Source organism: Crocodylus siamensis, chromosome 1 (genome assembly GCF_052110815.1).
Source record: "Crocodylus siamensis isolate JL-2025a chromosome 1, ASM5211081v1, whole genome shotgun sequence".
Classification (NCBI taxonomy): domain Eukaryota; kingdom Metazoa; phylum Chordata; order Crocodylia; family Crocodylidae; genus Crocodylus; species Crocodylus siamensis.
Window position 1 is genome coordinate 117,579,880 of NC_143395.1, and position 15,336 is coordinate 117,595,215.

A 15,336-nucleotide genomic window follows, 5' to 3' on the forward strand; every position below is an offset into this window, starting at 1 on the left:
AAAAATACTGTACTTCATTTGCTTCACTGAAGTGTCCATCAGTAACACAGTCTTGGCTTTTCTTTTTTCTCAGTTCCAAAATGTATTATAATAATAATAAATATATTGACTACATTTATTATTTGTTTATGGCATTCAAATAACTGCAGAAGATTTAGTTGTGCCCCTGCCAGTCTGGTGCTGATATCCCCAGCTTGGAAAATAGAATCTTATTGGGGGGGTTTTCCCTTCCCACTTCATTTTTAAATACAACTCTGAAGTCATGAAAGTTGGCAGAATATGCCTGAAATGGCACAAATAACGCTCTGCAAATTCACCTCTATTTTTATCCCCATCTCTCTAAGACCCTGATTTTGCAAAGACTTTTCACTGTGCTCAGTTAAGCATATGTGTAAGCCTTCACAAGATCCCTCTTTAAATGCACTATTGCCAGTGACCTTTATAATAACTAAGCTTCTCTTCTGTACTCTTGTTCTGAAGTTATTACCTGTAATAATCTTCCTCATCTCTCTTTCCTCAGCCATCATACAGAATGCTAACATGTGGAGAATACAAAAATTCTGCATTATACCCTCACAAATCAGGTTATACAAAACCACTGAGAATAAGAGAGATGTGTGAGAGAGTTCCTTAAATCATTACATCTGAAGCCAATTCACCCTCTTTCTGACAAAATTTGCAGAAGGGAGCAGTTTTAAAATTAAGAACAATCAAGCTTCATTATTCAGAGGTCTCATTAAACAAGAGAAGTCTTCACATAATCAGTGGACTGGACCAATAGGCTTTGAAGTAGGTCTCCTGTGATCCTAGTGCAGAGTTTAGAGCCAGCTGGCCAGTTCCCTTGATTACAGAAAATGAGCCAGTTTCCCCAAGGCTGGCCAGCTTAAATGGAAGCAGCAGCAGCTGTGTTCCTAGATGTTAGTGTATAGGCTTACATGTACAAATCAAACTTTAGAGGAGTTATCTGACTCTCAGAGGACAGAGATTTAATTCAAGTAATTGAGATTTGATTATTGATGTTTGGGGAAAATTAAAACAGTTATATTAAACCTATAGAGACATTATCTACCCCACTTCACCCATCTCCCTCTCACTTGGGTGCCCAAATGGCTGTACAAGCATGCATTCTGAGATGGGCTGTAGACTTAATAGAGAGACATCTCTAGATCTTTTCCCTTTAGAGACTGAGGTCCCTTGCTGCCCATTCACTGTGCTAGAGGAGAGGGGCATAGGAGCTGTGCACAACATCATTCTAAAAATTACTCTGTTCAAACTATTTTTGATATACCTTTTAAAGTTGTAATCGTCATGGACCTGCAGTACTGCCAGGTAGACCTTACAAGCACTAATCCTTATGTTCTGGATAACTTCTCATTTGTGTTGAATTGCATTACACATTGCTTTTTCAGATCCTGATCTAAATTATACAGTGTTGCATGCTCCACTTAGAAGTGGCAGTGAGTCAGTGGGGTCATTTTATATGTTTATGCATCCATCAAACTTTATTTTTCAGACCAAGGTTTTCACATATTTTCACTGCGATGTACAACACTAAACCATATTCACTGAAAGGGCGGTAATGCCATAGTATATGGCATTATTGACACAGGTTTAACAAGCAAGCAGAGCTGCCACCCTGGGCAAACCTAGCATTGTAGAACAAGTCCTAGATTAACTTCGATGGAGTGTTTGGTATTCTGAGCATTCTGTGCCATCCACGGCAGCGATACTCAGCTGGGATTCATTCCGTGAGATTCTTTTAAGGGTGGCACAGGGTGATGCACAAGATTAGCATTGGTAAGTATGCAAACACCTACACAAGGATTCACAAGATAAACCCAGAGATTTCAAATAGGAATCTATAATGTCACAAACAGTTCTGACCTCTTGTGGTCTTTCTGAGTTCCTGGTAACAGAAGACTTGCTCTATTATTTTTCCATATTAAAAAAAATAAATGAAAGCTAAGAGCTGGCATTTTCTGACCAGGATGACTTGAACCTAAAAAGGTTGAGACCCACTGATTCAAAGTTCTTGCATCATATGCTGACAGCAGTCCTACCTGTTGTAACCAATTGTAGAGTAAATATGTTGAAGCAGTTGTTTTGGCACTCATAGCAATTGCAGTAGGAGGTAGTATAACAAGGGTGGGCAAGACAGGCAGCTGCCCCAGGTGCCAAGTTAGGAGGGATGCTGGAATCTCCTTCCACCCCCTGCAGAGCCTGTGCCCTAGCAGCAAGAGCAGTACCACAGCTTACCCAAGCCAGGAACTCTAAAACAGTCTCTTGCTGATGTTGCTACTGCAGCTGCTGCTGCTTCTTTAGGAGCAACAGCTAGGGTAGACAGAACACGTGGCAGTAACAAAGTTGGAGACAGTTTAGGAGTTCCTAGCATGCGTATAACTTCTGTGCCCTCTCTGCCCCCGCTCTCAGCACCACATGACCTACTGCCATGCTCCCACTCAGAACCAGTGTGGGCCCCCCACCTCCTCTAGGAACCACGACCTGTCCTACGTTGTTTTCCCCCACTTCCTGTTTTTCCACAGGGATTGCCCTGGGTGCCAGCTCTGCTTGCCTGTCAGTATAGTCTCAGTACATAGTCACCCCAAGGAAAACAATATAGGATCTGCAAGCTATCTAGCAAAATAGCTGGGGATACCAGTATTTTGTTAGTTGATTAAACACATTATAAATAGCTTGTAATAAAACTCAAGAATTTGGGGAATGGTCAATGTCTGTGATTTCTCTTAGGCCATGCTAACAAATACACCTCAAACATTTCAAAGCACAACTTCAGTACTCATGTCACTATGATGAAGGGGACAAGAGAAGGGAGGAGCATTCAGGAATTGCAAAGCATCCTTTCCTGCCAGCCAGCCAAGTAGCCATGCCAACTTCATAACTATAAACTGACATGATGATTACCACTGCATGAGCTCCAGCTCTTTCCTACCTTGGAGATCTCAGTAGAGTCTCCCAATGCCTGAAGAAGGATGCTTGTGCCCGAAAGCTTGCTAAGAACTTTTTTCCGACTACTCGGTCTAATAAAAGATATCACATCTGCCCAAAGAATCTTGCTTGTCTATGTCCTTAGACCACCATAGCTACCACCAACAACCCTGAAGCTCTTACAAATAACTGTTTCTGTTAAAAAATACTGTTAAGATCAACAATTAAAACTATTATCTTTATACACAAGATGCCACCTTTCACACACCCATCACTAGATCCATAGACCATGCTCATTTCCCACCTACTACTTGTTGGCAGTTTCCATGAGAGAAGAACCTGGTGCTCCACTGCTGACACTACCTACACCATGGCTATCCAAGTTCTAGGTGGCTGGGGATTGTGTGCAGCACAGGTCACACTAGCAGAGACCACACACCCCAGGGTTTCATTTGTCCAAGCCTCAGGCTCCCAGGGTGCACCCCTTCCCTTGTACCACTTCATGTACAGGCACCTGCTGTACCACATGGCCCTTTCTTGCACCACACATGCCAGTAGCCCCTCCTTATCATGAACAGTGCCATACCATGAATGCTGGTGCTTCCCCATTGCACTGCATGTGTGCATATGACCTTCACTTCAGATTCCTGGCTGCAGGCTCCCCCAGTACTGTGAAATGCACCACCCCAGCTCCTGAAGTGAGAACAAAAAACAAAAGCTGGGGAGAAATGGGGCAGTCAAGAGAATCTGGCTGTAGCAGCAGCCAGAGTGATGGAGAAATGGCAGCCAGATGAGAGTCTGGAGCTACCATATTTACCCCTCATGGGCTGCATGCAGCCTGCCAGGTGGACAGCCCTGATTTACACAATGCAGTGCTGAAATGAGACATGCAGGAGCTCTCAAGACACACGTTCACCTCTTTCCTTTGAACACACGCGTGCACACGCGCACACATGCACACACACAGCAGAGGCAAATAATTTCCTATGCCCAGATTGACTCATGTCACTATTACACCTCTACCAAGACAATTACACCTAATACCTCCACCATTCCATACAGTTACACCTATCACAGAAAATGCAAGTGGAATGATTACAAATGAAATGCAGATAATTGCACTTGCCAGCTCCAATGAAACTGAGTTAAAGTGCCAGAGCATGTACCTTTACTGAAAACAACACCCTGGAAAACTAAAAAACTCCTCGCCAGGCAAAATTAGTCTGTTTAAATTGTTTTTTTTAGAGGGGGTTGGGTTTTTTTGTGTGTTTTTAATATTGCAGTAATTGGGGTCAGACTCATATAGGAAGAGTAGTTCTTTGAGAAAAGGGAGTTTCCAGGAGAGGAGAAAACAGAATGGGGAACTTGTTCTCTAGATTCTAGAAGACAAATGGAGACCAGCCTGGGTCCCAAGAGCTCCTGGGCTTGCTGCAAGACTATATTGCATAATGCAGGGCCAGGCAGAGATGTTTAGCTAGTTAGGTATACCGTAAATTGTATTTATTCTTATTCTGTACCTTAAGAGCCCATCTGAAGCTTTCAATTAAGGGTAAGATTAGATGAATCCACATACACATGTAGACTTCTCACAACGCTAAACAAAAAATTCTTACATTTTAATCTGGTAACTAGTAAATCTACTTTATTCAAAAAGGTTTTTTGTAATGGTATGTCACTAATCACAGACTACCAAAGGGAAGAAGGACAAATGTACTCTATTCAACAAAACATGGGCAACTGGTGCCTCCTGAATCTGGGGGGGTACCCACAGAAGCCAGCAGTGGCAGTGGGGACAGGGCTGGTGAGCACCTGCAGAAGCCTCTTGCAGTGTGTCAGCAGCAGGGACGGAGTTGGTGAGCACCCGCAGAAACCATCTGTGGCGTCTGCAGCAAGGACAGGGCTGGCACGCACCCGTAGAAGCTCCCAGGAGTGACAGCAAGAACAGGGCTGGCAAGCACCTGCAGAAGCCACTGGTAGTGGCAGGGATGGCCCTGTCAGGGGGAGCACATCCCCACTCCTCCACATGCTCCTCCACTAGTTGCCTATGCAACAAAACATAACACGAAATTGTTACAGATAGGGACTTGCATACAGATCCTGGTCTAAAAGTGGAGGAATTGCAAAATTTCACCTTGCAATGGCAAAATGTCACCTTAAAACATTTGAGGCCATAATGTCTAAAACTAGATGTACTCACAGAAACCATAAAGGAGACAGGAATATAAGCAGTTTTGTATATGTGACAGTAAGGATTTTGTATGTAGCAGAATTGACATTTACCTTTATAATAACACCAATGAAACTCCATGAAATTAATACTCTAAGGCAGTTGTTTTCAACTTTTTTTTCATTTGCGGACCCCTAAAACATTTTGAATAGAGGTTCAGACCCCTTTTGAAAATTTTGAATGAAGTTGTGGACCCCTTTGAATTTTAACTGTGGGTATTCACATACTTTTGATTGATCATAGCCATCTTTAGCAGACCTCCAGAGGCCTGTGGACCGCAGGTTGAAAAACACTGCTTTAAGGAAAACTAGGTTGCAAATCATACACTTGGTTTGACCAGGGTTTCAACTAGGTTGAAAATTCAGCTAATGTAAGTTTTCTCTGGAAACTTACTTTTTTCTACTTGGGACATTCTAATATACTTTTTACCCCTTGCTATATTTTTTCCTTAGAATCACTGATTTGTCCAGTGCACAGGCAGCATATACAAGGGTAGAATTAGGGGTTACTCAGGAACTCTCATGTTGGCATTTACTCATGTTTGAGTACTTAACTTTGTAAATTTTGTTTTTTCTTTTTACAAGTCTTTATGCAGTTTAGGAACAGAAAATTTGCATTGCCTAGATACACATTCAGGATGTTTCTTCAAAATAATCATATTCATAATGATAAACTTCATCCTTCAATGTTTGAGAACTTGATGGAACTTATATTGTGTCCCATACCAACATTATATAAGTGAGATCTTTGAGATTACAATAAAAACATCCAGTTGGTACGTTGATAGACCAGTAGTTTTCAACTTTTTAGACTTGCAGCATTCCTACATAACTTCTGTGAGTACATACAGAAGTACAGGCAGGAGTACATACTCCTCTCATAACCTTCTGCTTCCTCCCGTTGTTCAATATTGTGACTCTCTTGATCCCCATTGTCTTGGAAAAGGCAAAAACAAAAGAAGTCTTTTGCAGGGTTTGTGTACGCAGATTTTAGATTGTAGCCTCCTTGGGGATGGGCTGTAGGCCTCAGCCTGACCTTGCACAAATATAAATCCCCATACAAAAAAGTAAATTAAGATAGGGTTAAATTTGAGAGTATGTATTATTAATTGAATAGGAAAAACTGGAATATTTCAACTACCCTAAAAACGAGCATTATAAACCTGAAAATTCAGGGTTAAAATTACAATAAGAACATGGCTGTTAAAGTAATGCATGCACAATAAAGGAACCTAAAAGACCATACTTCACTACAGAGTTGATTGAAATGTACAGTTTTGTCATTTTAATGTTTGAGGTGAGAGATTATACTCATTTCTGTACAAACATTAGATTTTTCCCCTCATATTTTCCTTTGTGGTACCACTACGGGGCAGAGTGAAGGCTGTTTTTTGTTTGTTTTCTTAATGACTCTGGTACATGAACACCAAACTCTGCAACTGAGTCATTCCAGTGGATCTGAAATTAATTTGCATTTGACTTGTTGAGAGGACTGCACGAGTGAGATATTTATAACAAGACACAGAGGGAAGGAAAGCCCATTTCCCACAAGATGTTGTTGTCCTTTAAGCTAGTGGTGTCAAACTCGTCCAGCCCCAGGGGCCAGAAGAGTGGTGCACGAGGCTGGTTCACCGGGTGGATCAATGGTGTGGGACTGGTCCATAGGCTGGACGATGATGTACCATGCCATCTGTATCCCTGTCCATCAAAATCCTAGATCCACTCGTGCACGCTGGGACTCTGGGCAAGTCTGGCAACCACCCAGTCTGGGATGGACACAGGTATGGGCAAACTGGCTGACTGCCCGGACAGAAAGGAGGCCCAAAAATGGTAATTCTTTGATTATCATCATCATTACCTCTGACAAAGGGGGACCCAATACTAAAAGTTTGCCCGGACTACCAGGGATCTAGGTACAGTGTTGCTCCTAGTGCCTCAGTGACTGTGCCCAGGAGCCTCCCATAGGCCCTACGAGGATGCATATGGCAGAAGACTCCCCTCAGGAGACATAACAAACGGGTGGGGGGTGGAAATCTCTCTTGAAATGACACGTTTGCCTTTGATGTGCCCAAACAGCAGCCCCGGAAAGACTAAAGCAGAGCTACCTAAACTGGGGCGCATGTGATGGGCAACTTGGTCCCTGGGTACTTCAAGGGCCAACTTCCCATTTCAAGAGGGATTTCCCCAGCTTCCTTAGGTCTCGAGCCGAGCCCCCTGCCCTGCATATCCTCCCAGCACCCATGGGAGGGCCCTGGGCACAGTCTGCCAGGTACCAGGGGGTTGCCGGACTTGCCTGGGGGGCTCTAGGATTTCACCTTGGGCCCGACTGCGGGGCTAGCGAACTCCCCCTGCTTTGGCAAGGGAGAAGCAGCCCCCTCAAGCAGGGCAGCCTGGCACCGGACTGTGGGGGTGGGCTCTGGGGAAGGGCTGTGCCTTGAGGGAGAAGCCGCTCAACCTCCCACGGGGGGCGCGGGGGTACGCAGAAGTGGGTACACATAAACTCCCACCCCAAAACGCGCCCCGTAAAGCATGTCCGCGCATGCGCAGCGCAGGCGGGGGGAGGGGGGGAGGAGCGCCGGGCGGTGGCTGAGCATGTCCGGCTCGCGGGGCGGCGGCGGCGGGCGCGCGGCCCCTCCCTCGGGCGGGCGCGGCGCCCAGGAGGCGGCGCCTGTGTCTGCGCTGGAGGTGGTGTCCTTCCTGGGCAAGCTGCTGTGCGCAGTCGCGGCGTTGAAGGCGGCTCTCTACTTGCTCCGCCGCGTCTGCCTCGCCATGGCCTGGAAGTCGGGCGGCGCCAGCCACTCTGAGCTCATCCACAACCTCCGCAGTGAGTCTGCGAGACGCCCCCCCACACTTTCCCGCCCACCGCGCGCCGGCCGTTGGTGACCGTTAGCGCTTCCCCCGCTGGAGCGCGCCTGAGGGCGGCGGCGGCCGCGGGTGCTGCAGGGCGGCGCCTCCCGCCGCTGTCACCCCGGTGCCGCTCCGAGGGGAGTGGGGCCGGCGAGGCTCAACTAGGCCGGCCCCTAGCCCCGCGGGACCAGCCCTCTCCAAACCCGCCCTGCGCAGGCGGGCACCTTTTCGTTAATCATGTGGTTATTTTATTTACTCATTTATTTGTCTGTCTAGGTATTTCTTTGTCGGGCGGGCACCTTTTTATTTATTGATTAACTTATTTGTAGATGGGCACCTTTTATTTATCTATTTGTCTAGGTCAGCAGTTCCCCATGCGGTACCTGCAGGCACCATAGTGCCCACACAATCTGTAAAAATTGTTCTTCCAACCAAAAATGCTGTCATATTGGTGCCCGTTGCTTTTTCTCTTAAACTTTAATATGCCTTTGGCACACAAATGTTGGGAACCCCTGATCTAGGTATTTATTTATTTGCAGGTGGGCACCTTTTGTTTGTTCGTTTCTTTTTTGGGAAAATGTTTCATACTCTAAGTCGAATGAGCCAAATCCAGTTCCAAATCCTTGCAGAACTCAGTCATTCAAGCACCCTCTGCGGTGCTATGCCGGGCTAGTGTCCTCCACCCCAGACTTTTCAGTCAGGGGCTTCAAATACTCCCAGATCCATTGGCAGGTATCGTATGTGCAGGCCCAAGGCTTGGTGTTTGGATGGCCTTGAGGCTCACTTGCTCTTAGCCAAGGGCCACAGGAGCAAGCTAGGGAGGAGTCCCCCATTTCCATGAAGCATGCATGTAGCTGATGGCCTCCTACTGGAAGCTGGCAGTATACAGGCGAGTGCCTCCCCCAGGCAGCTACTGGGATGCCTCAGTGAGGGGAGGGCACCACCACTGGCTGTGCTGAGGGAAGTTATGAAACCTCCCCCCTCACACCAGCCCCCATGTTGGATGTGGTGGGGGAGGGCAGGAGCTAGGGATGGGGGTGTTATCCAAGCTGAGATGGGGCAGGGTGGGATCCCAATAGTTGCCTTGGGGGGAGGTGCCTGTATGTGTATGGGATGGTTTGGATAGGGCTGATCCTACCTGGGGCAGGGGGCTGGACTAGATGAGTCCCAGAAGTCCCTTGCAGCCCTGCTTCTTTCCTGTTCCCCTGCTCAGGGTGGGAGGCACTGAAAGTACTTGCTGAAAATAACAAAAGTCCAAATTGAGAGGTTAAAAATCAATTCTTTTTCTTCTTTATGGAGGAATTGGTCTAAACTTTCAAAAAGCAAACCAAAGTCAGTCTTATCTTTCAGTTCAGAGTTTTGGTCATGGGAGGAGGGAAAGGCTCTTCGTACCCCCTCCTCCCCCCACACTCTGCCCCCCAAGCTCGGGGCAGGGGGGGGGCACGCAGGCAGGGAGGGCCAGAGAGCACAGCCCAGGATGCTTCATTGCAGCCCTTCCACTGAATGGAAAAACCTCTGCTGTCAGCCCCCGTGTGGCTCTTTTGAGAGAAGGGTCTTTGCTGTTGCTTCCCATCCCCTGATTTGAGATCCCTTTCTCCCCTTAATATCTCCAGTGCTTGCCTTGGTTGCTGCTCAGGATTCTCCCAGGCAACAGCACTGCGATTTGGCATGCATTTTGCTAGTGACTGCAGGGCTCTGGTTAATAGCTACACTGATCGTTTAGGAAAATGGGCGAGCGTTAGGGGTGCATGAAGCAGGCTGTATTTGATTGGGATTTGGATTTAACTTAATTCAGAAGACAGTGATTTGATTCATTGATTCAGATCACCATCCTGATTTCAATTTGGCCAAATCTGAATCTGAAGATTTGATGCTGATGCAGAGAATCAGTGATGCGGCCATAGATGCCGCTTTAAATGTTTTTTTCTATATATCTTGAAGTACCAGGTGCAGCTTGTGTACGCTGGCATGGTGGGGTGGATGGAGCATGCCACAGGAGCGTGGGGTGGGGCCCTCCCCTGTGTGTGTAGTGGCAGACCCAGGAGTGGACCAGAAGTACTTCTGGTCCACTCCTGGGTCTGCTGCCGAGCATGCGGGGGACCCCACCCCCAAGGCTTGGCGATTTGGCCACAGGGGGACCCTGGGGGCCCAGTGTTTTAATTAAACAAAAAAAAATTCTGATTCTTGCTATTTTATTAGCAAAAGTTTCCCCCTTTTATTGAGAGAGTTGTTTCAAACCCAAAAATGCATTGTATACCATTCCAGGCAGTAGTTAACTCCGAGAGCCAGAAGGTGAGAGTGACTTTAGTTGCTTTTTGAAAGGTGACTGATTCCTGCATGAAGAAGGAGAAAAATGGTTTTTAACCTCTCAGTTTGGTCTTTTGGTACTTTCAATAAGATACTGTGCAGAATAAAGCATCGATCGTATCAGTGACTTGGCTGGGACTCTAGGCTGAAGCAGTCGGAGAACTGAAACCAGATGTTCTAAATAAGGCATGGGAATTAAATTGAGAAATCTTAGAGCTTTCAAGTAGCACAGATTGAGCACTGTTTAAAAAAAAAAAAGACTTGAATTTGCAAGGTCAGGTACATTTCCATAATACATATTTTAGTATATAGTTGTATTAAGTATATCTTTCTAATTTTCAGTGTGAGAAAATAATTCTAGGCTGCACAAAAAAGGTTCTAAATGTTGCTTCCAATTTTTTTATTTAGAAAAAAAGACATTTGCAGCATATTTAACTTGTAGCTGTTTTTGGTTTCTATAACAGTCAGTATAAATAACATTATCTATCGATAGATTGATTGATTGATTTTTTTTTCGGTTTCCAAAAATGGCAAATTGGAAATGGTCAGATTCACTTGGCATTAAGTTAATTTGCATGACTTCAAGTACATTCTAGGATAAAGAGGAAGCCAAGAAAAGAAGCTTATAAGGAACTCTTTAACATTTCATACTTGAGAAGGTGCAGACTGAGAGGAGGGTTCCAGAACTCATCTGTTTGCAGAGTACGATGTTTGAGATGTAGTAGAGAGACCAAGTGATTGAAGCAAGGGTCTTTGCAGGACCTTCAGTAATGTTTTGCACAGCCAGCTTTGTTATGGGTACATGCACAGCTTCCTGCCTTTTTTTTTTATTAAAATATTTATTAACGTAGAGATACTGCCCATAAATGTACTAACTTTTTTCAAAGTTCTCAACTCAGTTAAGTGAACGTTATTTTATTAGTCTTTTACTTTCAAATGGACTTCTTGCCAAAGGCTGGTTTTAAACCAATGATTGACTTTTACCTCCAGCCCCATAGAGCCATTTTAACATATTTACATGCACCATTATAAAACTGTTCTTGAAACCAGTTTTTCCTTTCTTGAAACAGCAGGACTGACATTCTTCAAAATAAAAATAAAAAAAGTTTGCCTTTGACAGACCAGAAACTTTTTAGCAATATTTACCAACTGTACTGAAAGTTAAAAGTAAATGGAAACAGTTATGATAGAAATAGCTGACCTTAAATATGTGGCTCTAAGTAGAGCTTTATATGCTTTTATATCTATCACCTAGAATGAAAGGAAGGGGGCTAGTTACTATTTAATTTGTTGATAACTAGTTGGCTGAAGTGCATTTGGGATTCTAAACTAGCTCTTTCTCCCTTCTCAGTCTGCTGAAAAGTTCATTATCTTCTTGATTTTTGAAGCTCATAACCCTTGGGATCTCTTTCTCATCCAGTCCTTCATATCTAGTCTTTGACCAGATTTTGTTGTTTCATACTCTAATATCTTCACTATCCACCTCCAATTTACTGCTGAATATTGGTCCCTGCCATTATTATTTTTCATTCAACTTACTGCAGTTTACTTCTGTGATCGCCCTTTTCTGTCCTTTCCGATCAATATAGTATGCTGCAGCAAAAATAGCCTTCCTTGGTTTCTTTTCTGATCGTATTATGACATTGCTATACCTGGTTATAACTCACCTCATTCTAAGATTGCCACCAGTCTCATCTGAACTTAAAATGATTAATCTTTAAAACAAGATTACAACTTTAATTTTTTTCCTTAAATTGTTTATAGAGTTTTTAAGGGGAAAAAGAGGGTAGTCAAGGTTTTGTTTATACATTTCTAATTATGTAGCTTAAAATACCCCCCCTTTCTTAAAAACAAAAAACAAACAACTTTCTGACCACCTGTGTATATGTGTTAAAATAATTGCAATTTCTGTCCACTTTGTAGATTTCTTCAACTGGACAGGAAAGCTTAAAATATTTGTCTCTAGTCAGAGTTAGTGGAATAATACTATCTTCATGTTAGATCTGAATTATTCTGGGCCTCTATTATTTAGTCTGATAAATGGAAATAAATACAAATAAATCTGTGACAGACAATTCTCATTACTTATAGATAAATAAAATGTCTGAATATGTTATATAAATGTGAAGGTTTTAATAACATTCCAAGCTTCATGTTACAGGTTTTTGCAGCTCCTAGTGAAAGGAAAAATTACAATGGGTGCATCTACACGTGTTCTTAGCAAAAGCAGTAAACTCAGATGCATATTGTGCCAGAGTGTATTGCTCCTGGGTGCTGTGTTTGAACATGTGTCTAGGACCCCTGCATGTTGAGTCCAGTCAGAGTAGCCAGGGCAGGCTGCCAGATGGGGGGCTGCTCCACCCTGGCTCAACATGGTGGGGAGGGGCTGGCTGGGGCATGAGGGCTCTTCAGTGTGGGGCTAGCTGGCAAGAATTGCAATTCAAGTGTGCCTGGAGTGGAGTATTGTAGTAAACAACCATTGATCCTCTGAATCATGGTGTACGCATAAGAAGTCTAGTAAGGTGCCTGATGAATCTACATGTATGGTGTCTTGTGACCATCACACCAAGACCTTAGACACAGGCCTAGACATGAGTATGGAGGAATGGAGGCTGCGCAAAACTTAACATCCCCACCCCACCTTTAGGCGGTTGAGACAGACACCAAAGGCCAGACTGAGTTTAGATGTTCAGTGTCTCAATGGTTGTAGCTTCTGCTAGAGAGCCACAGATAAGAAGTGCTGCTGACTACCTAATACCTCAGCAAGAGTGCATTTCTGTCAGGGTGATGTCCCTTAGCCTTTCTCCAAGAAGTACCTTCAAGACAGTGGGGGCTATTGTGGTGTCATGTCCTGGCCTTACTCTGGAGGTTGCAACATTAGTATTTTATAAGAGCTAACCCACTTCTCCCTTCCCCATCTGAATGCAGCTGGGCCAGTGCCATGCTCCTGGTCAGCTGAAGGCTTGCCTCCGTGTTGTGGCTCCCAGTTAAGGGTTCTAACCCCACAAATGAATGCTGTGGGTGTTCTCCTGCATGGCACACCATCTGCCTCTTGCTGCTAAGCTGGGAGAGCTGCTGTGGGTTCCAGCCAAGTGGTAGCTGCCGGAGCCCCTGGTGGGAGTGGGAGGGAGCCACTGCCTGGGGCTTTAGGCACCCACAGGTTGGAGGCACCATCTGGGTGTGACATGGCTCTCCTGGCAGGTGAAGATCCCTGTGGTGCTCTATGAGAGGGGCACCTGGCTCTGTGGAGCCATCAACTGCAGCACCCGATGGCAGCCCCATTGCTGCACTCACTCCTGTTTAAACCCTGCTACCAACTGGGCTTGTAGCTGTCTACCACCAGTCTGCCGTGCAACTTTGCCTGACTCCGCTCCCCCTGATAACCGCTAGTTACCTCGCTGCTGCAGCAGCCATGCAGTGCTGCAGCCCAGATCTATGCCGCCTCCCAGGCAGCCCCTGCCAGAGCTGTTTGCCTGACAGCAGGCAGCACAGAGCTGGGAGGTAAACATTAAACAGTATAAATAACCTTTTATATCTAGTCTATTACAGTGCAGAAATCAGCTTCCCTGCTTACAACACTGCACTGATATTGGAGGGCTACCTTGTGGAGGGAAGGGCATGTGTAGTATATGAGTAAATACAATATAAGTTTCTTTTACTGTTCTGCAAATCTCTTGTTCCCTGTGTATAACAAAAGTGCATCTTTAGGAGTTCCTTGCAAAGTCTTTGTGTTCTTTTGTTTTTAACTGTAACAAGGTCCCTGAGAAGTCAGACTGTAATGAAGAGTTCTCTGCCTGTGAGTGGACCTCTGGAGAGAAGATACTGAAGCTATTAGGGAGACTACCAGTAGATGATTATTACTTATCTTGGGTGTAGGGAAGTTGGATCACAGGGTAGTATATCTCAAGGGTACTATTCAGGGAATCTAGATCACTAGTGTATCCCTGAGAAGTGGGACTAACAGTCAATATTTAGACACTCGCTCTTTAGACTTACCCAGGTAGGATACAAAAATTAGGTTCATTACAACAGCCCAGCAAAGGAAAGCTCAGCTAAGTCTGTAATACGAAAGTTTCTTTAGTATGTGTAGTCCATAAAATATGTAGGGAGACTGCATTGAGTAGCTTCATAATGCCATTTCTGCTGCTTTCTGCAAGTACTTCTTTCACATTTGATAAATGATGAAATACTTTTAAAACTAATTTTTCTATTTTTGTGTAGAAAACATGCGGTTTTCAGTAATTACTGATGCTGCGTTGAAAGCTCGAATGGTTCTGTAACTCAGTTGTACCTGCATATAGCTTAGGTCGTATTGTCTTTCTTTATTGCCCTGTGTTGCTTATAAGAATATGTGTGTTCCATGATCTAATAATTAGTGCCATAAATGTATCTTACTATGATAAATGCATTTTACATCTTCTAAGTGTGGCACAAACATCTTTCTCAAATTTCCTGAGAGTGTAAGAATTCACTGTTTTTTCACTAGGGAAACCAAGGTTAGTTTTGTGGTCAAGCTTCTGTGAATGGTATCTTTATTGCATGAGATGTCTATATATTGCAGTTTCATTTACACAGTCTTATCAAGCTTGTTTGCCTGCGCCTTTACCATTCATCTGCTGGATAAGGAGTATGGCATTAACTGTAAGGGAATGAATGAAGAAGCACTTAAGGTACAGTTTGCAAGTATATGGCCCACATTTCTTAACTAATTGTAGCAGCAGAAGCCCTGCTTACAATTGTGTGCCATGCATTTAAAGCAATTAAGCTTTTGCCACTGTCATGGTATGAGGTTGAAATTAGTGGGCTGAACTACTATATTTGCCACAAGCTGGCCATGTTTGAAGCTTGTTCTAGCCATGTAGCAGAGTGGGGGGCCAATGTTTTTTAGTAGGTGTGCCACATAGTAGCCCTGCACCCACCCCAAGTGCCACTCAGATCCCCTTCCCTTGCCAGATCTGCTGCTCTGCTTTCTGCTCTCTACTTTGTGTTTTCTACCTAATGTCCTGCACT

The 15,336-nt window shown here is 44.5% G+C and overlaps 1 protein-coding gene across 4 annotated transcripts in view; it reads left to right on the top strand.

Moving 5' to 3' along the window:
• Positions 1-7,749: 7,749 nt before the first annotated feature.
• Positions 7,750-15,336, top strand: part of PCMT1 (protein-L-isoaspartate (D-aspartate) O-methyltransferase) — a 56,216-nt gene continuing 48,629 nt past the window's right edge. For all 4 annotated transcript variants that reach the window (XM_090041249.1, XM_090041246.1, XM_090041259.1 and 1 more), the window contains exon 1: positions 7,750-7,996. In XM_090041249.1, the coding sequence (XP_089897375.1) occupies positions 7,765-7,996 (232 nt within the window). In that variant the 5' untranslated portion in view covers positions 7,750-7,764. The remainder of the gene's footprint in view (positions 7,997-15,336) is intronic.